The sequence below is a fragment of the Oreochromis aureus genome, linkage group 6 (assembly GCF_013358895.1).
Source record: "Oreochromis aureus strain Israel breed Guangdong linkage group 6, ZZ_aureus, whole genome shotgun sequence".
Taxonomy (NCBI): domain Eukaryota; kingdom Metazoa; phylum Chordata; class Actinopteri; order Cichliformes; family Cichlidae; genus Oreochromis; species Oreochromis aureus.
In genome coordinates, this window is record NC_052947.1 from 13704303 (window position 1) to 13729608 (window position 25306).

General features: G+C 41.7%; 1 protein-coding gene across 1 annotated transcript in view; it reads right to left on the reverse strand.

Moving 5' to 3' along the window:
• The window catches only part of LOC116312365 (protein sidekick-1), a 262760-nt gene that overhangs the window by 41001 nt on the left and 196453 nt on the right, over positions 1 to 25306 (reverse strand). The window contains exons 16-24 of the mRNA XM_031729765.2: positions 24701 to 24841; positions 20615 to 20796; positions 16586 to 16701; positions 13182 to 13377; positions 12088 to 12186; positions 10910 to 11101; positions 6836 to 6957; positions 6618 to 6730; positions 1608 to 1758 (exon numbers count right to left, since the gene is read on the reverse strand). Of these exons, the coding sequence (XP_031585625.2) occupies positions 1608 to 1758; positions 6618 to 6730; positions 6836 to 6957; positions 10910 to 11101; positions 12088 to 12186; positions 13182 to 13377; positions 16586 to 16701; positions 20615 to 20796; positions 24701 to 24841 (1312 nt within the window). The remainder of the gene's footprint in view (positions 1 to 1607; positions 1759 to 6617; positions 6731 to 6835; positions 6958 to 10909; positions 11102 to 12087; positions 12187 to 13181; positions 13378 to 16585; positions 16702 to 20614; positions 20797 to 24700; positions 24842 to 25306) is intronic.

The window sequence follows — 25306 nt, forward strand, 5'->3', positions numbered from 1 at the left end:
CAAACACGTCATATCAACTGTAAAGCATGTTGGTGGAAAGTTGATGTTTTGGGCTAAGCCTCCAGCCACAGGACCCGGGCACCTTGCTGTTACTAGGTCAACTATGACCTCCTCTGTATACCAAAGTTTTTTAGAGTCAAATGTGACACCAATAGCTCTGTCCAACGGGACAGCAAATCTACCATCTAACCATTCAGAATTCCCTTGAGCTATTTCTTTCTAAAGTTAAATATTTATTGCTAGGTAAAAGTGTATTTTTAAAGTGCTGTGCTGATAAAATCAGACAAACTCACTGATTTCAAATAAGCCCCCACATAGCAATCACAAGTCAGAAACTGAAGAAAGCTATTTGAAATGTGAAATCACCAAAAACCGAAAATGTGAGCATGTTGTGAAACGTAGGAGCCCGTCACTCACGGTAACAAGCTGACTGAGAAAACGGCTCTCAACAATATGATGAACAAGTGAAAAAAAGGCATTTTTGTAGCACTCGAGAATATGGTTATTTTTGTTATTGTGTCAAAGCACATCAAAAAACCTTTTACCATTTTCTCCCCTTTGACATCCCATCTCCTGATCCTTTTCTCTCCATCTACTTCTTTTCCCCATCTTAGTCACCCTCTGTCATCTTCTTTTACTCACTTCCATTAACTTCCATTTTCATTTCCTGCGACCCTCTCTTCGTCTCCTGTCCACACTTTTTCTGTCATCTCATTCTGCCCCTGACCCACCCTTGATCATGCATTACTTCCACAACCATTACTCATTGTCCTAAAATCATGTCAGCAGAAAGTTCAGTTTGCTCACAGTATATAAGTCTGCAGCAGATTTTAACCAACACTGTACACAGCGTTTGCTCTGTGCTGTGCAACAGATAAGGAAGTGAGACACCCAGTCATTTTAAATACCCTGGTGATTTAGCTCAGCTTAGCATTTAGGAGCTATAATACAGAATGTCACATTAGCTTTATTACCCTTAATATGCAGCTTAGAATAATAGCCTTAGCTAAAACCATTGTGACGGTTCCATTACAGCAGAAAACCTAGCATAGCTGAGGCTGGGCGCTAACATGCAGGTAAAATCCCATTAGCATGCTGCACAGGTAGCCTATAGCACCTCAGTGTCTGTGTCTGATTTGACAGGCTCTTTTTCTCATTCCAACTCTTAAATGGAAAATACTCTGCTCTCCATTTATGTTATAATAGAAGAGGGGAAGGGGGAGTGAAGGAGAGATGGAGGGAAAAGAGAGAGGGATGAAGAGCAGGAACAAGAGCAAAAACAGAAAAGACAGTGAGGAGAAAATTACATTGCAGTTTGTACAGCTAGCAGTCCACATGGTGAATGGGAAATGTGACAGATTAGCACTGATAACCAGGAGAGACACTGATTACAGCCTGTCAACCACTCAACCTGTTCATTCCTGCTTCTGCACAGTGCACGTGCACATACATATGCACACGAGAACTAAAGTGGGAGCAAAGACACCGAGATCCAGCGCAAAGAAACAAAGGCAGTCCAAATTAACCCTCTCTGAAGGAGTGTTAAGGGGCAGAATCAGGGTGGAAGGTTTCACAGTTTACTGTGTGTCTGGTATGTGTGTTAGTACCTTCCAGCTGAATCGCAGGCTGGTCTGTGTAGCAGACAGAAGGCTGAGGTCAGAGGGGTGTGTGTCTGGGGCAGCCTGTAAGGTTTGAATCAGCCTAGAGGGGGCGCTCATGGGACTGGATCCGACGATGTTCACCTGCTGCATCCTGAACCTGGTGCGAACAGAAAGCAAAGTTGCAGGAACAGTCATTGTATACAAGGTGAGCTCATTTCACATAAAGGCAGTGAAAGCAGTTTAATGTCTTTTATGCTTTTCAGAGTCAGAAAAGACAATTCTGATAATATGATATTGATCAGGGGAGCTTAATAGGCTTGGAGACAGCAATTTATAACAATCAGGCTATGGGGGTGTGTTCGGGTTCAATACGTTTCTTCAAATATTTTCAATTCAAGTCCCATCAGCCTCAATTTGCCTCTGAGTGTAACACTAATTAGCAAATCTCGACGTGGCGTGGTAAAGTTTCTACCTGCTAAACATCATCACTGTCATTGTTTGTCGACTCTTAGGGCTCACTAATCACACAGCTGGGCGTGAGCGGCAAATGTTTTCAATTTCAAAGGTGATGGTGCAATCTGATCCAAATGTGGAAAAGAGGCTGCATGAATTATTAACAGGAGAATACAGAATCAGCAGGGGCACGAGTTGGTAATGGCCAATCACAAGGCCCTCTGCTCATCTCATCCACTCCAAAAGCAGCACCAGATAAATCAGGGAATAGAAGACAGAGGTTAATCTTCATGAAGCACCTTTAAAATAAAACAGATATGGATAAACATACATGCTTAGCAGTAGAATGAACAGACTGTAATTGGACCTGCAGGAATATTGGACTTTGTACACAATTACTAAAGCAATTATTTGGGACTGAGTGGTTTTTCTCTGTATTTACACACACTGGCCACTTTATTAGCTACAGCTAGTACTGGCATAGAGCCTTTTTGCCTTCATGTCTGCCTTGACTCTTCATAGATTCAACGATCTGCTGGAACCATTCCTCAGAGATTTTGCTCCATATTGACATGACAGCATCACACAGTTGCTGCAGATTTGTCAGCTGCACATCCATGGTGATCTGTTGGATTGAGATCTGGTGACTGTGGAGGCCATTTGAGAACAGTGATACAAGTTTACATGGCTCATTATACTGCTCAAAGCAACATTAGATAGATGGGTACACTGTGGTCATAAAGGTCGGCAACAATACTCAGGGGATATTTGAGGGGCACACTTTGGGCTCCTTAGTATCAATATCAAAATATCCCCGACACCATTACACCACGACCAGCACCTGAACCAAAGACACAAGGCAGGATGTATCCATGCTTTCACGCTGTTTATTCTGATCATACCATCCGAGTGCCACAGCAGCACCAGGCATGTTGTAGCTTCAGTTTCTTGTTCTTAGCTGACAGGAGTGGCTCAAGTGTGGCATTCTGCTGTTTGACGCAAAGTGTCTGAATATTCAAACCAATCCATCTGCCCAACCATGGCACATTCTAAGTCACTTAAATCACATTCTGATCCTCAGTTTGAACTTCAGCAGGTGATCTTGACCTTGTCTATGTGTTATGTTTTGTTGCCATTTGATTGGTTGATTAGATACTTAGATTGAGGGGTAGATGAACATAAGGACCTAATAAAGTGGCTGGTGAGAGCACATTAAAGACCAATAAACACGAGCAGGTCTATGTCAAACGTATCCACCTTTATCTAACAGAGGGGAAAAATGTATGTGGTTAATGTTGATTAAATCACAGTGTAATGTCTGGAGAGTTTTTTGGGTTGTGGATGAAAGGATTCACACTGCGTCAGGTGTGCATAAAGTAAGCAGGTTTACCTGATTTTTGCCATCCAGTTGGTCTGAGCAGAGGGGAATACAATAATCCAATAAAACCCATCAATGGTGCTTCTGCCTAGACTATCAGAGCATCAGTTTGTTTACATCTTTGCTTTTATACTCTTAATAAAACTGGAATTTGGAATCTATGAAATAAGATCAGGCCCACTCCTGCTGCATACCAAGAGGTTTAAAATGAATGAAGCCTTGGTGGTTTAAATCAGCAAACAGTACAGATAACTACAGTTTGATCAACTACATCTGAAAAATTCCATGTTTCTCTCAGTTTTTTTGGAAATCCAGGTCACTGGATTACATTGATATGTAATAATCTTTTCAGTTATGCAGCTATCAAAGTGCTGTAGCAGTGCTGTGGAACCCCCCCCCACACACACACACATCATATAAGAGACGTGTTTTGTGATTTTGGAGAGTCTCACTGTGTTCTACGATAATTCTCTGTGAGAAGATGTGGTCTAAGCAGATTTAGGCACAAATGAAATTTCATGCCAAAAAAGGTTCACACAAATTGAACTGTGCAGCCTAATCAGCATATAACCACACTTTCAGCCGTGCTCCTTCTTTGGGCAAACACGTTTGTTCGGTGCCAGAAAATTATCAAACAGAGGCAGATCCAAGAAAACAGACTTTCAAAAACAGGCTTGTAAAACCTCTATTAGCTGTGCGACCTGACAGATGAGCTGTTAGTGTGCCTGGTCACTAGTTTAAATCCCAGCTGGCCAGACCGCTGCTGCATGTCTGCTCGCTTTTACCACATTTGCTGGAACCACATGTGTAGCTTAGGTTGGAGCACTGAGGGAGCTGGAGGTTAATTGCACATTCGCTACTTGGATTTATCATGGATTTTAATAAATCAGATGTGCTTCAGCTAAATTTCTGCTTATATTCAAAATTTTCACTGAAAACAGGTCAGACATACAAGTATCTCTGCTGTGGGAAGAATTTTAGGAATCAGTAGAGCCTGACCGATATGGCATTTTTAAAAGCGATACTGTTATTAGAGGATTTGAAAGTCTCATACTCGGATACTTCGGCTGATATATTTTTCTTTCAGGCACACAAAACAGAATGGCTCCTAAGTCTAGTGGTTTACACATTTGCCAAACAAGTAAAACATTCCTAGTTTGATCCAATGAAGGAGCCACAAATCCCTTTAGGAATGTGTCAGTAAGGACATCCAGTGTAAAAATGTTACCTAATCAAACCTACCGTGTTGACCCCTTGTAAATAAGGGAGCAGGTGAAAGTAGCTTACACAAAACAAATAGATTTCTCTAACATTTGTGTATTTATTTTAGACAATACACTTTATAAATTAACTTGTTTTATCGATACAGCGAGGGATGACTCCTTTACCCTCTGAATGATTCGAATCAGCTGGTTGTTGTGTTTGTGGCATCCAAACACTTGTTGCTAGCAGGGAAGTTGCACAACACCCTCTGGTGGACAAATGATGCAACATCAATGCTGATAACATGGCTGAAGGGTGTTTCTCCTGTTTTCTTTATTTTTTAAACCAGCCATCATAAATACAGACACTGAAATATCAGCCAATAGCTAATACTGAGTGACAATATCAGCCTGGTGATAAATCAGGTACATTTAGAGCTGAATAAAAACAAAGACAGGCAACTTTACCTTGCTTAGTTTTTTTGCAAAAACACTAAACTCGTAAAACATCGTTTTATGTCCTGATATTAGACCCACTCCTGCAATCTTATCAAGCTGCCTGCAAGCTCACAGCAATAGAAGAGTTGCTGCTGAGTGGTTGACTGAGACCACTGAACACTGAGTGTGTGTCAGAGAGAATTACATTTACCACTCAAGGTCCAGTTGTTGTATGAACTCATAATTCATATTTTGGCAATAAAAAAAGCTCTATTGGTGAGTGAAAGAGACCTCCTTCTGTTAGAGGCATTTCTCTCTGAGTAATGTTAGGGTTTCTTTCCTAAATAAACCCTCTGCTTCCTTCATGCTTTTATTGGAGATGAGGATGGGGGCCAAATGCACAAGTTCCAAATATTGGGGGACACATACCCAGAAAACTACACCTGCAAATCAAAACAAGAAAAAAACTGTACTTGCACATTTTTAAAATGTATGTCAGACTTCCACATGTAACTTTAGTGAAGAGGAAGCAAAACTTACTGAATGGAGCACAGATTAACAACCATTTCAGATCAAATTTGTCCCATCTCATATATATATGATATTTCTTTCAGTATTTTGATCTGGAACTCTCCACCAGAGTTTGTTTAGTTGACTGATGGTGCCACATATTCAGTCAGTAAAAGTGATATAAGAAAGCAGACCTGTAGGTGAACATAGAGCCATTAGGGAGTATTTGTTACTTTTGTAACTTCTAAAAGAAGCCGTGCTTCTGTGTGGCTTTGAACGATAAACCGTGTGAGCGTGCAGGTTGTGTAAGAGACTGCATCTTTGAGTTTTTGTCCCTGTATTGGGAGATAGAGAGCAGGGTGTAAAGAGGGACTTAAAGCAGGGGATAAGAAATACTGACAAGTGCATCACTTCATCTAACGTCCCAATGGTGTCGCCTGTGACAACATAATCCCTGTGAGTGTACGGCGCGTGCATACACACACTGCAATCCCATTACAGATGAAGGCCGAGATACAGAGAACAAGAGGAAGGCATGGTCAGATTGCCCGATAAATAGAGAAGATAGACAGACAGATAGCTAGAGAAGGAGAAGGAAAGAGAGAGAGAGCGAGAGGGGGAAGAGTTGCTGCTGTTCAGAATGGCGATTGATCACATACACAAAATACAAGCTCCCCCTGAGGAGGGATTACAGACACTCCGCTGTCCTCCTCCATTTCCTCCTCTCCTCGTCTCTAATCCCTTTGTCTCGTCTTCTCTTTAATGTGTTCTGCTGCCCTTCCCACTTTCTGATCACCTCTTTTCTCCCCGTCCTCATCCTTCTCCTTCCCTCTGGCTAGTTGCAGGAGGGTAATAAGGATCTGCATGCAGCAGCTGTGAAGGTGCTGACAAACAGAAAAGTCTCAGATGGAACTGTCTCTCTGTGTCTGTGTGATTTATCTAACTTCTCATGAGCCGAGCAATACAGCAGAACCTGGTGCAGAGTGAGATGTGTTTGAGGAAGCTGTTGATTATGTGTGTGTGTTTGCTGCTCACCTGTACTGAGTGAAAGGAGTGAGGTCTGGGATTTCCAGAGTGTCTGCATCTGGCTGGTTGTCCTTTTGGTACACAACTTTCCACTCCTCCTCTTTTCCATCGTCCTTCACCACCTGTTGAAAAGGTAATCAGATGGAAGACAGTTTCTCTTTTGCTTGATTTGTCAATAAAAGCTGACCACAAAAGTGTGCATGCAACACAAACACAGTCACACGCACCTGTCCTTCAACTATCCACCGTGATATGGCGGTCTTGCCATCAGGACCGGGTCGAAATCTCACCGTTGCGGTCCGAGGGCTGATGTTGGAGATGACTAAGTTTGAAGGAGCACCAGGAAGTTCTGCAGATAGAAAACAGAATGAATAGTGCTTTAGCCTATATGCAGATATCGCTTGCAAGATACCTGTCGATGCAGCATATTATTCAAATCATGCAGATATGTAAAACATTTACTGGAAAAAAAGATTATCACAAGTTTGTTTTTAATGAGAATAGAAGTCTGTGTATGGCTTTAAGATGTCTTAAATATTCACTGGCTATTTCATTAGGTATAACTTTTCAAATACTCATTAAAACAAATATTTAAGCAGCCGATCACATGGCAGCAACTCAGTGCATTTATGCATGTAGACATGGTTAAAACATTTACTTGGTGAGTTCAAACCAAGCGTCAGAATAGGAAAGAAAAGTGATTTAAGTGACTTTGAACATGTTATGGTTGTTTGTGCCAGATGGGCTGGTCTGTGCAATTTTCCTCTAGTCTTTAAACAGAATGGCCTGAAAAAGAGAAAATATCCAGCAAGTTCAGCTCTCTGGGTGAAAACACCTTGTTAATACTGGAGGTCAGAGTAGCCATACTGCTTTGAGCTGAGAGGAAGGCAACAGGAACTCATAAACCACTTGTTACAACCAAGGTATGCAGAAGAAAGTACAATACAATGAACGTTAAAGCAGACGGGTTACAGCAGAACAGGACCACACCAGGTGCCCGTTCTGGTAGCTAGGGACAGAAAACTGGGGCTACAATTTGCAATGGATCACCAAAAGTGGACAATGGAAGGAAAAGAATTTGAACAGAAAGTGAATTTGGTGTAAACAACATGAAAGCATGGCTGCTTGTATAAACAGTTTCAGCTGCAGGTGGTGGTGTAATGGTGGGGGATATTTTCTTGGCACACTTAACCACAGCATACCCATCTTCTGATGGCAATTTCAGCAGGAAAACACACCATGTCACAAAGCTCAAACCATCTCAAACTGGTTTATTGAACATGACAATGAGTTCACTGTTCTCAAATGGCCTCCACACTCAATTGAACAGAGTACCTCTGGGATGTGATGATGTGGAAACAGGAGATTTGTATTACAAATGTCGAGCTGGGAAATTTGTAAAAAGTTTGTGAGACTATCACAGCGTGGCCCAAAATCTCTGAGGAATAGTTCACCTTGTTCTGAAGGCAACCCACCTGTATTAACAAGGTGTAACTAATAAAGTGGCCAGTGGATTTAGATTTGAGGAAAGAAAACTAAAACACCTCCTACTGCAGGTGCTGCGATAACCACATAAATACACATCCAGTTAGAGACCTGTGTTTTGTCCAAACAATAAAGGACACACGGTCCACAGCATGGAAGAAGACTGATTGTAAGATTGAAGATTCTGGATTGTAAATAAGAGCAGAATAAATAATATATTAACACTGAAATGTTTTTATCTGCAAACAGATAAAAATATGTAAAATGGCATAACTGACAAAAACATGTCTGAGAATTGCCACATGGCTAATGTGAGATAGAAAAAAAGAAGCGAATCATGCTGCCAAGTACGAAAAGCCAAAAAAATTCCTCCATTTCTTTTTTCATGTGTCCATGTTTGACCATACAAAAGTATGATTAAAAAGGTTGTTGTTAACTAAAGTACAAGAATCTCTGCATTTTGTTCTCTCTCAGAAGAATTCAGTCCAAATTTCCAAGGTCAATAACACAATGCAGTGAGACAGTGACACAGCACAGCGGTGGAGGTAAGATGTAGGTTTCAATATGTCCCATATAAAGTCTCTAAATGTCAAAATAGGCTGAATTCTTATGACAGTATTGTGGGAAGGCAATGACAAACGTGAGAATCTGACTTGGTGGAGATGACCACCCCCACCTGTACACTCCAGCAGGAGCCAGTGAATCAGCAAAGTACAGAACTGCAGAGCTTATCTGACAAAATGTAGCTGGAACTTAAAGGATTTTTAGTTTTGCTGTTTATTTTCTCTCTCCCCCCGAAACAATATCAATGATTAACTGTGGAAACATCAACTTTAAAAAGCTTTTGGCTGTGATGATAACTTGTCTCGGCAAAGCTAATTAGACAGTAATTGTCATCCCCAACTGGCAAATGCTACACACTTGAAAGCAAAGCGTGACAGTATCAATAACTGCAAGAAAGAATAATTGGAAATCAACTAATTCATCTAACAGCACAAAAGAAATTCTCTGACAATAAAAATCACTGATGTGGCCAAAGTTTGTTCAGCGACAACAAAACAAGGCCGACTAAAAGTCTAAAAAGTTGCTTCTGTCTTACTCAGAATGAGAGCCGAGCTGAGTCTGGCCGACAACAACCACAAAACAACTATTATTTTCTCCCTGTGGTGAGTTTTCTTTTTTAAAACCTTGAATAAATCACAGAGGAATAATGATACGTTTTGTATGCACAATTCAAGCAGAACTAAATATTCCTATTAAAGGTTTTTACAGCTCCACCTTTCAAATGCCACACGCGCACACTCACACGTTTTATAGCTGGCTTGGAATAGACTTCTTCACTGACAGCTGTTGAATTGAACTGCCATTGGTCTGGCAGGCGGCACATATGACAACGGCTCCGAAGACGGCGGCTGAAAATCCGCTCGTTTTAATCAGGAGCTAACAGATAAAATATGTGACAGCTTGTTTCTGTTAATGAAATTGGCATAATCAAAAATCATCACAATCCACTTTGCTTCTAAATTATCTCACTCAATCAAGACTGAGCACTTTAGAGCCTCTTTTCAAACACTTCTCTCGGCTATGTTTGCTTAATACTTGGTATCTCTGGACGGCGTTATCCGCTGTAATCCATCCAATTCTGTTGCACAATCACAAGCGCCGTGTTTGCCGAACACAACAAAATACACGTTTGTAAAGCCGACGCGTTAAGCCAAATGGCGTAAATCAGACAGATTTTGAAGAATACCTGAGAGGATTCCTCATTGAAACGGGACAACATAACGCGGACGTGTCCAACCGTTGTGGAAACAAGGCGTCATTTAGTCTGGATACAGTGCGGTTCGTGTGCACCGCAAGACAAATTACAGCTATCAGCAAACTCTGCTCTGTAAATGCACGCAGCAAACTTGTAAGGGTTATATGTGGAAATGTTGATATCAGCTGCCTCGCGCAGATGAATGACAAAACTCCATGAATACATGAATAAATAAACAAGACAAGAATCTATACTCTGTGGATCTCTCTCTTCCTCTCTCGCTGCTCATTCTTTAGTTCTTTTTTCCCCCCTAATCTTCAGCCCTTCGTCTTTCCTTCAGTCTTTTGCTTTCATGAATTAATGAATAACCTCCAAATCTGAACTGTCTGTATCCATCTTGCTTTCACTTTTTCTTCTTTTATTCATAAATTAGTAATCAGAAAATGTTAGGACAAAAATCACGCTGTATGAGCGGTGTTTTTTTTCTCCATTCTCCCACACTTTCCTTTCCGCCTCTGAGTCCATTTCTGAGACACTTTGGTCTTCGACTCTTTGGAGATTGGAGTTTCTCATGTTTTCTGTTCTTCCCTCATTATGTTCCTCCATCTTCTTCTTTTCCCCCCTTCTTCAGTCCTGCTCTTTGATTGTCTCTTGCCCTCTCTCTTCCATTGCTGCATTTCTTCCACTTTGCCATTTGCAGTTAATCAGCGCTAATAATGATTGCAACTTGGCCTAAGTCCAAACGCACAAAACACACACACACACACACACAATTACAGCTTACACTAAAGCACTCTCTGAGATGCTATAAATGACCGCCTCTTGTGTGTGACTGTGTTTGTCGATGTGTGTGCTCGCTGTGTGGGTGATGATTCATGGATTCACAGTAACAGCTACTTATCAGCCTGAGGGAAGACAATGGCATCGCAACAGCTCATCACTCATATTTACTCGGCTCCACACACACAAACAGACACATACACCCCCAGATACACACACATGAAAAACAGTTTTTAACATCCGCTGTCACAGGCACCGGTGCGTTTATTTATTGTACCTGGTGGGACCCCGGTGGAGATGGTGGAGGATGTGACCACGCCCCGTCCTGCAGCAGTGAGTGCAGCCACTTGTATTGTGTACACGGTGGTGGAGGTGAGACCGGTCAGCTGGTACTGCAGGGTGGAGTTGGACAAGGAGCGTTCCTCGCGACTTGACTCCACACTCGGCACTTCCCACCACAGCATGTAACCTGCGGGGTGTAGCGCACACGCTGGGTTAATAAAGGCGCATATAGACACAAGGAGACACAAGTACACACACAAGCACGCGTGCAGAAGCGCGCACGCGTACAAATAATGAGAGGTGCAGAGCCATAAAGGAGGGGAGAGTACAGAAGGGGTAACTCCAGTCAAAATCCTGTCTGTCCCATCGCATCTTTGCAGTCATGCATCACACTCCACCTTCAAATGTGTGTGTGAGTGAGGCCACTTGTGTGTAAAGCCCTGGAGAGAGTGAATGGTCCCTCATCTGTCTCCCTGCTCACCAGGTGCTGGATGAAAAGCAGGTTGAGGAGAAAAGAGTAAATGTGCAAGGTGACCTTGATTGAATACCCATTTTCTCACTCCTCTGAGTGTGTATGCTGACTGGAAAGCCACTGCTCCCTGTGCTGTCGGATTGTGGTCCTGTGGTGGAGGTGCTGGATGAATGTTGGACAACAACACAAAGACACAAACGTGTAATGTAGAGTTATCGCTTAATTCACAGCAGCTTGTTGTGTTCCCCATTGACTAACAGAGCCAAGGAGGAAGTAGGGCTAAATTAATCTGGGGGAAAGTGCCTTGAGCTCTGCGATGTGCCGCACAAACAAGACCACGGGTGTTGGGAGGCGTGGGTTGAGGGCATGTTCGAGACAAAAAGAGGAGACAAGCTGCAGAGGGAAGGGATTAGCTGATGATGAATCAGTTACACACAAACGTCTTCTTAGAGATGGGGGACAGTAAGAGACTAAGTGGAGGAAACTGAAGAAACTATACCGAGAGGGGATGCTTTTATAAATTCACTTAAATTGGTCATTTGAGAAGATTATTTATCTCATCAAAAATGCAAATAACCTGGTAAAGTGAGACTTTCTTGATTATAAAGGGAAGATGGAGGGCAACGAGGGGAAATTATTAGAGGCTATCTGCAGTTTTGTTTTGCTCCTTTAGTTTTACTGTCATGTTGCAAAGATCTAACCGGTGATGATGCCGTTCTTATCTTCAGGTTCTGCCCAGCTGACTCTGAGCGATGTGTCCAAGATTTCAGTGAAGCTTAGGCGGCGAACACGTCCAGGGGCTGAAAAACAAAACACACATACACACACGCACAGTGATGTGAATCAGGCAATTTTTGATTGCAAACAAGCACACATCTCTGTCGTACACAGCATATTACCTATGGCCTCTGACTTCACAAGCCTCTTCCTAATCACATTGACCAACACACAGACACACACACAGACACAGACACAGACACACACACAGGTGGGTGCAACCCTGCCATTTCTCATTTCATCAATCGCTCTCTAACCCCTTCTCCCTGCAGAGCGATTAAGCTATTCATCTGAGACATTCAATAACTCTCATACACTCATACTCGTGCACTCATACAGACACACACAAACACACACACATGCGGATGCAAAAAGCTATCATCAAGCAAGAATTACACCCACTGTTAACCCTGCCGACACGCCCAGCAACCAATCAATAACTGGCCACTGCTGTGTATATGTGTGTGTGTGTGTATGTGTGTACGGTACATAAGGCTACTAATATCCCTTTCCCACTCAATAATTACTGGTTGGTAATAATTGCTCGTCTGCCTGCCTATAGGCTATTGTGTTTATTTGATGGCGTGATGGTGTGCATGTGCACTTGTAGCTGGGAGTTGCAGCTATTATGTGTATCCATGGAACAGTGGGCTATAAATACCACTAAGCCTGAAAACATATGAGTCAATTCCCTTTAGAAAGACACAACGTAGAGAAAAAAATAAATAAATAAAAGGGAACCAGGAGACGACCGGGGAAACTAAGAACAAAGAAATTAAAAATGAGTGAAAGGCAACTAAGAGCTTGAAAGAAAGCAGGGAGTGCAGGTGTATTGTGTTTGCTGGGTATTGTGTACACAGCTGTGTATCACACTGATAAAAACAGCTGGACTGAACGGAGAGCTAGCTAATGCACTTTTATTATTATTCAGAGGGGAGTTCTTTGTGTTGTTTGCTGGCTTTATTCACGCTGTTGCTCATGTGTGTGTGTGTGTGTCTGTGCATGTGTGAATACTCACTGTCCTCATGCGTCTGCACCAGAGTAGGCGGGCTACGGGGACCATCTCCAGGCGTTGTGAAGCAGAGGGTAGAGCCATAGTACCAGGTGAATTTCTTGAGGCCGCTGACTAACCCTGTGTGGCGTGAACTGGGGTAGTCTGGGGTGATGGTTACTATAGTAACGTCCTCTGGATACTGCTCTGGCCACACTAGCAGCTGTGGTAAATTAGAAAAATTGTCATTAGTGACAGCAATAATAGTCAATGAATCTAACACAAGTCCAGCAGGTCACCCCAGAACCCGAAATGTCCATCAGAGTTATATTTCCATTATTTTTGTCATTTATTTTGACTCAGCAGCTCCAGGCTACTGGATCCATTATTGCGAGCGCATTTATGAAAGAAAACTTATTTGTACCACAGTATGGGACACAGTGGATCTTTTCAAATTAGAATGATACCCGAGAGTTTTTGTCATTAAAGTTTAAAACTGCCAAATGCTACTGGCAAATCTGACAAACGACTAAACAATAAACATGTTTTATTCTCGAGAAAAGTTATTTGCATTCCAAACAAGCATACTTTTTATTTATCAGTGTACCACTTATAAAGTCCTGCCAGCAGGCCGTTGTCAATCATAGCAGCATCTGAGGATATACGCTAAGTTTGATTATCAGTCTAACTAAATGCCTAATGAAAGGTTAATTTGTCTTTATAGTGAGACTTCATTTATATTCAGAACCCACTGCAGCCTGGCTTGCGTTATTGCTTTAACCACAAAAACAAACAGTGAAAAGCAAACACTCACATACTCATAATGAGAGATAAGCTACGGGCAACGCTATGATGGGGTGCCCATATTGATAGACCCTAATGAAAAAATAAATAACTGGCTAAAATGTGGACTTTTAATCAGATTTGAATCTGAATGCAAAGTTGCATCTGAACTGTGCTTTGTACAGATGAAACCAAAGTGGAGACTTTTGGCACGATGCCATAATTGGGAAAAATAAATCAAAAACCCCACACAGCATATCAGCACAAACACTTCAGTCATGATTATTCTGCAGTCACAGGACCTGAGCACCTTGCAGTCACCGAGTCCATCAACTCCTCTGTATACCAAAGTATTCTACAGTCAATTTGAGTCCATCTGTCTGACAGCTACAGCTTCAAAAATCTACAACAGAAAGGCTGAAAAAGTAAAGAACCAAGGTGTTGCGATGGCCCAGTCAAAGTCCAGAGAGCTGTCCATAAATGAATACCCACAAACCTCAATGAACTGAGGCAACGCTGTAAAGAAGAGTGGACCAAACTTCTGCACAACAATGTCAGAGGCCGATAAAGTCATAGAGAAAACAATGCTGCAGAAGGTGGTGTCCTTAGCTGTTCTCCGGACTTTTCTTCTTTTACTTGACTGTGTGAGTTTGTCAGCGTGGTAGTACACAACTGTCCACAAGTGAGTCACAAAACGTCAAAGGTATATAACTGAAATCAAGATGAAGACCACATTTTCAGATGTGCGCGGTAATAATGACTGCTAAGTATGGCTCTGAACGTCAACATGCCATTGAGGCCGGTGTGATTCTTGGGCAAAATAGGCTCTATATGTCAGCATTTGATGACTGAAAAAACTCTGACCTGCATGCACAATGCCTCGCTGCTCTGTTTTCTTTGTGAGCTCTGCGATGTGCTGCCTCAAAGCTTCAAGGCTTTTTTTTAGGTTACAGTATTTTCTCTTACAGCTACACTGTTAATTGGACAACATGCTTGTGTCTAATGTCACACGGTGCTACCAGCATCCATACAATTTTCTCCACTCCGTTACTACTGTGCATGAACTGCACATCTGCTATTTATTCAGAGAAAATGTCTCATGCTTGTTAACCATGCTGGTTTTTGGGGTGTTGTGGATTAAAGCAGCACATCCTCTTGATATTACTTACTTATATGTTTCACTTAAAACAGCACAGTGGGACAAGCTTTCCAAAAACTCGCTTCTATAGCTCGGTGGATCTAAATGCATCAAGTGAAAAAAAAATCTTTCGGATTACTACAGTAAATGATCTGCAGTGCGCATTGTATCACATCTAGCTGCAACAGGAAACCAGCTCAAAAAAGCTTTGCTTTTCCCTCCTAAAGGGTGCACCACTGCACCCAGTGTGTCACAGTAAAACAGCATTTTCTATGTTTTCAATTATAATTCTACTGTATTATCTGCACAGTACAGTGCAGTGGAGTAAGAGTGCTGATGTGGCATCCTCACTTTCAAAGGGTGCTGGGATGATTGGGTTTTCTGTTGATAATGTGTGTGTGTGTGTGTGTGTAAATGTGTGTATTTAGAAGTGGGCTGCAATGGAAACGCATATTTTTGCCCTATAGAGATGACGTGTTTGACAGACAGGAAGGAATGAGTGAAGATACTTTCAAGGACAAGTAAATAAAAGACATGAAACTCATTAGAAGTGTCTGGTTCTTTATCTGGCCGAGAGTTTTGAGCTACATTATTAAGGGCATTGTATATAGTCAGTGATCTGTGGGGGTTAGGGTGGGGTGAAATGAGATGAGGCTTTGCTTCATATCCTCTTTTAATTAATATCATTATCAACTGCCCCTCTAAGCAGCACAACACACCCAAAGATGCACACCCACGTGCACGGCAGCACTCACAGTCTGCAGTGACAACATCAGAGAGTCACATCAAAAAGATGGAAAGCCATATAGTATTTATCAACCAATATTCCCACTCTAACACAGAGCTAGTGACGCAAAGCAACAATGATGTGTTTTCTTTGTCATCTTAATCAGTTCCTTAGGGGTTGGCTGCTACAATGAAGTGAAGAATAAATTGCCGACCAGAACTACATAAAGATTCCCCACGATATTCAGTCGTTTTCTCTCACACGTCCCCATTCCCCTGCTTCTTTATTACCATTATTATTATGATCTTCTCTCTCTCTCCATATTTTCTTGGCTTCCACTAATATTTCCCCTTTTTTAATCCCTTCTTTTATTTTTTGCTCCATCAGTAATTTTCTTCTTCTTGGAATCGACCCCGCGCTTGACTTGGATTACGACTTGGAGTAAACAAGAACACAGGAGCAGAGAGAAGGACATGACCTTTGAGCTGAACTCCATTTTTTTTCCAAACTTCAATTATTAAAATAGTGAATAAAATATTGAGTAATCTGTTTTTCTTCATTCTGTTTTTGAGAGTCAGGTCAAAGTCAGTCATGGGCAAACTTCAGTTTGTGTAGAAACAAAACGTAAAGATAGAAGATGACATTGGACATTTAAAAGAGGTATTTGGTCCTTCAAATATTTTATGAAATATTTCATTTTAAAGAAATTTGTCTACACATCAAAAACTGGCTTAAAGTGTAAAAAAAAAAAGAATAAGCAGTGAAACATATTCAGAGACTTACCTTGTATCCCTGGTTGATGCCATTAATGAATTGCTGAGGTGGAGGGTTCCAAGTGAATTGGATAGTAGTTGAATTTATGGCAACAACTTGGACTTCCTGCGGAGGTGCTGTGGGAACTGCAGGCAGAGACAAAAACAAGGAAGCTTAACTGCAACAGGTTCACCAAGAGGAAGGTTGTGTTTTTATAGAGTGAAAAAAAAGCAATATTAAGACTTGTAGGCTCAAACTGAATCGAACTGTTCTTTTTTGTTTTGCTTTTTCTTTTTAAATAAGGGGTAGTTGTGAAAATATGAACCAGCACCACAGTTTAATGATTTATGTGGAGGCTCTGCTCATTTAATTAAAAGAAATAACTGCTAAGCTTGCAAAATTAAATGGCAAACCTATCCCTTTGTTCTTTGCTCAAAATGAACGTATTGTCTGAAAAGCTCCACTAATCTATTGTATTTTGCATATTAGTACCTTATTAATCTCTATATGAACATGTCAACTCTGTAGGCAAGTGACAAGATTTTTGGGACCATGACGCATGTGATGATTTTCTTTTTATTCCCCCTTTAAATGCATCTGCATTAGTAAACAACGACTGGCAAACACACAGGAAGTGTTGGCCTGGATATCTGCTGGCTACAAGGAAAGCCACGAAAAATGGGCCGATGTTCCCCAGAGCTGATGGGGTTCCCTGATTGTTGTTACCTTATAGGATTGACTGAATGAGATTAGGGTGTTGATGCATTACCGGCTGACTGTGAAAAAGGATGACTCACTGGATTTGCTAGCTCACAGTATCAACGTAACACCCATTGTACTAACCTAGCAGCCCTTTCAGCCATGAACTGCCCATTACGGCATGATTTACTGATTAAAAACAGAACTGAGTTGATTAAGGAAACAAGACGCTTGATCTATAATAATATTTAACAGACAAAAGGCCCTCCTACGACCGAGTGTCACAAAACACCTTTAATTTGAAGAACTGTTCCCTCTTTTTTTTTAAGTGGCTCTTTCTTTCAGGCCACAAAGCTTGAACTTTTTGTTAAGTGTGTTAAGCCTTGATGACATAACATCAATAGGGCAATTTTTTAAAGCTTTGGAAATCTGCCTTCAGAGCCACGGCAGCAGTCCCCTTTACCCCTTCTCCACTGACGCAGTTTCCAAACTAGAACTGGTTGAATGCATTTCCACCAAAAAAAGACTGACGCTGGTGCCAAAAAGCTGACACCAGCACGGCACCGCAAAATTGCTGGGCCCAAAGTCAGAACCACGTCAGTGACTGTGGGAACTTCTCCAGTGATTTGCAGCCTACAGATTCTAACTGGCATGGTTTTCTTTCCCTTGAAACGACCCCAACTTCTGCTAGTAAGGCTATGAAATAATCTATCTCGAACCTGTCGAAATGAGGACTAGGTCTTAAAAGGCTCTGCACCAGCACTGTGTTCAGCAAAAAGAAGCAGCAGTGACGGGTGTTAAATCACTCGAGCTCACATTTATCTTACGTATACATATGCGTTCATCCATGAAGTATTTATAGCATTTATTTGTCACATTACTATGCATTATTTATCTCTTAAAGAGCAGAAAGAAAGCCTGCAACCGTCCATCTTGCTGACAATGTTAAATAAATTTGGTCCATCTGTGTTTAAGTTTGAATACAAGTTTAAAAATGTTCAGTGCATTCAAATGAAAGCAAGATGGTGACGATTTCAAATGACAGAATCTGAAACACGCACGAGCTCGGTCGAGGCATTCATCAGCCGCCTATGAGTGAGTCGGAGAATAAAGAGTGCAACGCGATAAGATAGAAGCTGTGGAAAATACTGTGTATACAGCAGCAGTTTTTCATATGAAATGTAGCTTATTTGTTCAAGATGGAAAAAAGAAGGCTGGCAGGAGGTAAATACTGCAAACAAGCACCGAACATGTTTGGTTCTCACAAGCCGAATCCATTTTGCATCACCCAACACCGCCTGTGCTGTTTATTTTTTCTTCTTTCCCCTTTCTTTTGTGTCCGTGTGTGAATGGTTCTCTGCACGTAGATTTTTATTTATTTATTCATCTATGTTATGTGAACTCTATTAAAACAGTTGGTCATTTAGATGGAGGGTGGGGAGCAGAGTGAATAAACATCAAAGCCAGGAACAGAGAGAAAAAGGGGTGACAGTGAGATGTGTGTGAGTGTGCGCGAGTGTCTGTGGGCACATGTTATGGTGATTACACAGTAAGGGGTTTATGCTGATGCTAGAGAGCCACAGAGTGATAATGTACTGTTGCATGATGGGAATGCCCTTTACATTTTACATTTGAGCTGAAGTGGCCAGATGACACACGCGCACCCACACGCACGCGCGCTTGCACACACGCACAAACACAAAGTGGGTGGAAAGAGACCAAAACAAAAACTAGTGAAAAATGGTGTTGCTGGTGATGTTGCAAGTAGGGGGAACAAAGAATGAGAAAAGTTTGAGGGAGACAGAAGATTAATTGATGTTAAAGATGCTCTCTCCCTCCCTGCCATGCTGATTGTGCTCCTGGGGACTGGCTTCTAACCCCTTGCAGCTCACAGCTCCAGATAAAACACCAAACTCTTCCCTTTGGGTGAATCTTAGTATGCGTGTAAGGCCGCTTGTGAGAGAGCGGGAGAAGAGCAATGTTATCAGAGTCTAACACAGAGTTTAGCTTCATCCTTTCAGAGACACTGAGAGAGAGAAAATGTCCAATCCATCGCAGCCACTCCCATTAAACCACATTAGAATAATTAATGAGCCTAACTCCCTTTCCTGAGTCTATAAACCTGTCCCGAACTCTTGTAATAATGACTCTGAGTTTTATGTGCGAGTGTGCATGTGTGTGTGTGTGTTTGGCCCATGTTTAATACAGATAATATACTGTTGAAATAAAAGCCAGGAAAAGACGAACACGCGTTTAAAGGAGATTTACCCCCGACAACCACTTCCTCTCGTCTCACTTCACAGTCTTCACTTACATTCTTCCTCATTTCATAGACGCTTCCTTTATTTATGTTGAGAGACTTCAACGAGTGTTGCTCTTTCCAGCCATGTTTATTAAACGTATTATATGCCATGTTTTATATTTATAGAGCAATACAGAAACTCTTTCCCCATGAATTCCCTCCAGTTCATCTCAATGTGCTTGTTGGCCAGATGGGAGATGTAGTCCCTCCAGCATGTCCTGGGTCGCCCCTAGGGTCTCCTCCCAGTCGAGTGAAGCCGGTATGCCTGCGAGGGAATGCCTCAGGCGCAACTTTAATGCAAGTCTGAACCGCATCAAATGACACCTCTCTAAGTGAGAGTGAAGCTTGTCAGGTTATGGAGAAACCTCGTTGCGGGTGCTTGTAACTGAGCTCAGTCGTCTGATCCCCACCCAAAAACATTAAACAGATGAGGATATATGTAAGTATATATACTCACTGCCACAAAACGAGGGAAACTGAAAAATACAAATGGACCTTTACTGTCAGCTTAGCTATGAAACTATAGTCCTTTTTTATCTCTATAGTTGTGTTATTGTGAAAACAAACTGAACATTTAAGGCTTCGTTGGATTCACTCTGTTGTATTTTGGATACTGTTTGTATGCTAATATGTTGTTTGTGTAATGCCATATTACAATGCATGATTTGCTTCAGCTTTGGTCAGATAATGCTCATGTTTGCATGTCAAGTTTCAACAGTCAGTCTCTCAGGAATAGCTTCATTAACACTTCATTTGCAGGCGTTGCATTTAATTCACATAGAAAGTGAACATGTGAATCCCTCGTTGTCCCCTGTATTACATAATACATAAAGTCAGCTCATAAGTCAACGCTCATAATGTATGATTGCTCTGATGTGAAGTCTTTTCCGGCCCGTATTTAAAGATTCACGGACCAAGGAAGAGTTCTTCTTGGGTTACTAACTCAACAGTGTCACAGTATTTTATATTTAGCAGCATGCATATGGAGCAGTGATTAAAAACCTCTCAGAACGACTTGGTATATTTGCTTTGAGAAATAAAAGTGTGTGCATACTTACCTCCCTGCAGTGTGTACTCAGTGACAGGACTGCTGTAGACACCCAGGCCTGCTCCTGTGTAGGCGGCCACCTGGATCTGGTACTGTGTCCAGATGATCAGATCTTTCAGCAGACAGTAGTTGGTCTCTGGGCTGCTGATGTTCTTCTCCTGGTAGTCTCCTGGCAGCCCTGCCAGACGGTACCTACACACACACATACACGCACGCACACATTTCAATATGTTGTTTTACAGAAAAACAAGTTAGGAAAGTAAAGTAAATGGTATGAGTCAAACTCACACAAAAAGGATATACAGTACATTCCAGTCCCAGTAAGTGTGACCACATAGGGAGTAAAGTATACAATAGATTAATGCAAAAACATCAAATGTAGAACAAAAAAAACAACCATCCAGAGAAAACCAACAAACACTGGTCACAGTTAGCTACCTCCCAAACCAGGTCAACCCAATATAGCTGCGTCACGAAAGAGTAAAAACAGGACGGCAACTTCTGTGTGACTTAGGAAAAAAAAAAAACCCATACCACAGAAGATCATGGTTATCCAGTCACTGCACTGACTCCTTTTCATATTCAGGTAGTTTCTGCATGCAGATAGAGGCAGAGACAACTTTTGATTGCGTTTGATGAGTCACCGTAACTCATTGGTGGCGTGTCAATTTGCAATAGGAGACTGAACTCGACTGGTTGTCTTCTGATTATACTACTATACAAAGAAAGCCTGTGCATGTAGACAGCAACAGATTTGAGAGTTTCTGCTGATGTACAGTTAATCACCGTAATATCACAAAGAGATGTCATGCAATTTCCACCTTGACCCCATTCAACCACATACTGATTGCAGACTGTCTGTCTTATCTGAATATTTAAGACATGTTTTAATGGCAGCGTTGGTTTGCTTCCAAATCTTATTTTGCAACCAAAAATTATAAAACAACAAAAAAACAAATGAAGTGAGAGAACTTTATTTAATAAGTGATCATTTTTAACTGTGGGGATATTATTTGCAGTTGGAAAACTGATTATTATAAAGTGCAATAAATGTTAAGTTTCAAATTTCAATAATGTTGTATCATCAATTAAAAATTGGGATAATACTATAACATGTATCATGGGTACCTGGTGATTTTCCATCTCTAATACTGGACTTTCTGATACGCATGTTCAAATAAATGGAAATAAGTTATTTAGTGTACATTTAAAAGTAAACTATGATTAACAATTTTTGTTAATGTGAAGTCCTTCTACAGCTTCTTAAAGATTAAAAATCTCCAATGTTGGGTAGACATCCCTGAATAGTGCACCTCCAAGGCCTTTGCTTTAGTATATGTGATATAAACGTCCACTTAAAAGAATATATGACCCAACCAGACAGGGAGGTGTAATACCACTTTGGTACTGTACATATCTGATGGAGCTGAATGGAGTAATAATCCCCATGTCAGCGTTTTAATATGAAGCCTATTCACTGTAACAGGATATTCCTACGATTCACCGGCTGAGTCAGCGCTCTGTCACACATACATGCTGTATACACACACGTAACATGCTCATATACACAAATACACAGACACAAAGTGAGGGGGCGCTGGAGGCTGACAGGGGATCTTTGCAGAGGAGAGGAGATAGACCCTCTCTCTCCACCTGATACAATGACACTCACACTGGGAGAGAAGGAGGAGGAGAAGGAGGGGGAGGGAATGAGGTTGGAAACGAGGAGAAAGAGAGTGAGGATCTGCCAGCTGACACAACAAGGAGGAAGGAGATCCAAATGGGAGGGAAAGAGGTGGGAGCGCTGTCCTATAAAGCGGAAATGATATAGTGGGAACGTACACGTGCGATTCCATTTTCTACTGATTTTCTGAAGTGGATGCAGATAACACAGTGAAGGAGGATAAAAACTAGATAACTTCTACTGCAATTACATGCAAATCTGTGTTAGGCAGCTGATGACGGCTTGATTACACACACTTTGTATCACACTTTGGGTAAACATCAAAAAGGAAGGACGGAGGACCAAGGGCGGCAGGTGTGTCTGTAAAGACAGCTCTCCTGTGTCTGTGTCTATCAGACACAAACAAACAATGACAGAAAGGAATAGGTATTAGTTCTTGACTTAAGCACAACACACTATACATCTACAAGTATCACTAATGATTAACTAGTGGCAAAAATCCCATAGAAGAGAGGTACCTGGCTGATTTTGTCCAGCTCCAAGTGAAATTGAAAGCTGCAGAATAACCTGACTTCCCCACTTCACCTGACTTCACCCAAAGCTTTCAGGCACAGAGCTCTAAACGAACGCCCTCTCCTATGAGCAAAACATGCTCACAGAGTGTGTTCAGCAGGGTGCAATTTGGTGGTATTGTGAAAAATACTAGAAAAAAAGTCACCTTAGCCATGCCAGCATCTACAGTCCCATGGAAGTGACCGACCTTAATGTGTCAACAGCTTTTCTCCATTAGGTTAAAGTACTGTGTGACAAAGGGCTTGCATTAATGCTAATAGCCAGTGAGTGGAGCCTGAGTAGGTCCAGACTTGCATTAATGAGGACGGTGGTGCATGTAGGTACAGAAGGATGGAGCTGGATGAGGTCAAGTTCCACCCATTTGGCTCTGCGCTGAGCACCACTTAGAAAATCCTCAATGTTAAGGTGAAACTACCGCTGAACAAAAGTTTAGCAAAGAATTTTCTGGGGTTTATATATAAGCTATTCAACTTGTTCAGCATTATTTTGCTTATTATCAGTAAGAAACATGAAGCAGCCATTATTTAGGCGAAAGAGAGCCGTCGTATTGTGAATGAGCAAAAACACACAATCATGAACATGCTATGAAAATACTTCACATTTTCATATTAAAGTTTTTATGACCTTATACTACAGCAACCACAGTTGTCCTCTTCTGAGAGAGATAAAAAAGGCCTCATCTAGAACACAATGTAACCAGAATGTTTGTGACGCAGCAGCTCATCCGGATTACAATTATTTTCCGTACAAAGACAAATGTGACCTTGACCTTGAGCACAGTTTTGTTGATGACTCATTAAGCGATCATTGTGTGCAAATTTTCACTAAAATCTCCAGGAGGAGTAGTGATTCTTACGAAAATGGAAAAGTGGCCATAAAATGAAAAATGTGACCTTGAACTTTTGAACACAGTTTGAGTGAAACCCCCATTAAACGTGTATGTTTGATGAAATCCTGACCAATACTGTAGGAGGAGCAGTAATTAAATTATGGACAGACGGACACTTTGCCATCATCGGTCCTTTAGCTAGATGGGATAAAAATATCTTAAAGTCAGGGGTTTACATCTGTCCTTGTGTGTTCATAGAAATTAAATGTCTTGTGGGCTTGTCTTGGGGCGATTGTGGGCTCAAGAGTTGGGAGTTCGCCTTGTAATCGGAAGGTTGCCGGTTCGAGCCCCGACTCGGACAGTCTCGGTCGTTGTGTCCTTGGGCAAGACACTTCACCCGTTGCCTACTGGTGGTGGTCAGAGGGCCCGTTGGCGCCAGTGTCCGGCAGCCTCGCCTCTGTCAGTGCGCCCCAGGGTGGCTGTGGCTACAACGTAGCTTGCCATCACCAGTGTGTGAATGTGTGTGTGAATGACTGGATATGTAAAGCGCTTTGGGGTCCTTAGGGACTAGAAAGGCGCTATATAAATACAGGCCATTTACCATTTCTCCTTTACCTACAAAAATAAATAAACAAAAACAAGATGCTGAGTAAAATGCAAGTAAAAACAAAGTTCAGAGAATCCCTAAAATCTGTGGTTTTACAAAGTTTATTTTCTTTTAAATGAAGCTGGTAGGAAACAAGGATTATTTAGCAGCACAAATAATGCAAGTTCTGACAGAGAGGAGCCCTAACGAGTCAGCGGTTCATACACAGACTGCACCAAACTAACAGGACCACAAAGTTTTGCAGAAATCCCAGTGACACTTTCTGCTGCACCCAAGAAGGGAAAAAATGTACGGGCCCACTCGCTAAGTCACATGTGCAGTGTACCAGTTCTTTCTGTTACTTTCACTATCCCTACATTGCACAACAACACCCAAACACGCGCATGTTTCTGTGTGTGTTTACCTGAGTACATATCCTCTGAGGACGCCATTAAGCTGGGGCTCTGGTGGAGGCTGCCACTGGACCATTATGGACTGGTTTGTGCGCCCACTGGCCACAATATTTTTCGGAGGAGCGCTGGGTGCCTCCTCTCTTAGCATGAGCCTAATGCACACAGACAGAGAGAAAGAGAGAGAGGGACACAGAAAAATTATTATGAATCAAGTTTATTAGACATCGCATAATGAGAATATCAGTGTCGCCGTAGAAGTGTAGGCACAGCGTTTATCGTTATCACGGGGCGTCCAAGCAATCACATACAGTCTGCAGGGCAACACTTTATTAGGGGAGCAGGCTACAAAGCGATTTTTTAAGCAACACTGTTTCCTAAATATCTTCATCTTTTCTCGTCCGGGGGTCAGTGTGCCTCCAAATCAGTGACGGTGTTTGTCAGTGGAGGTACACGGGACGGAGCTGCAACTTATTCCAGAAAATCATCTCGCAGTTTAAGCAGCTCTGATGAATTTTTATTGAATTCTGCACTCAGCTTTCTCATTGCTTGTCTCCTGGTGTATCTTCCAATTTCCTTTAATACAATTGTTTTTCATCTCTTGCTATATTGTTCATTTA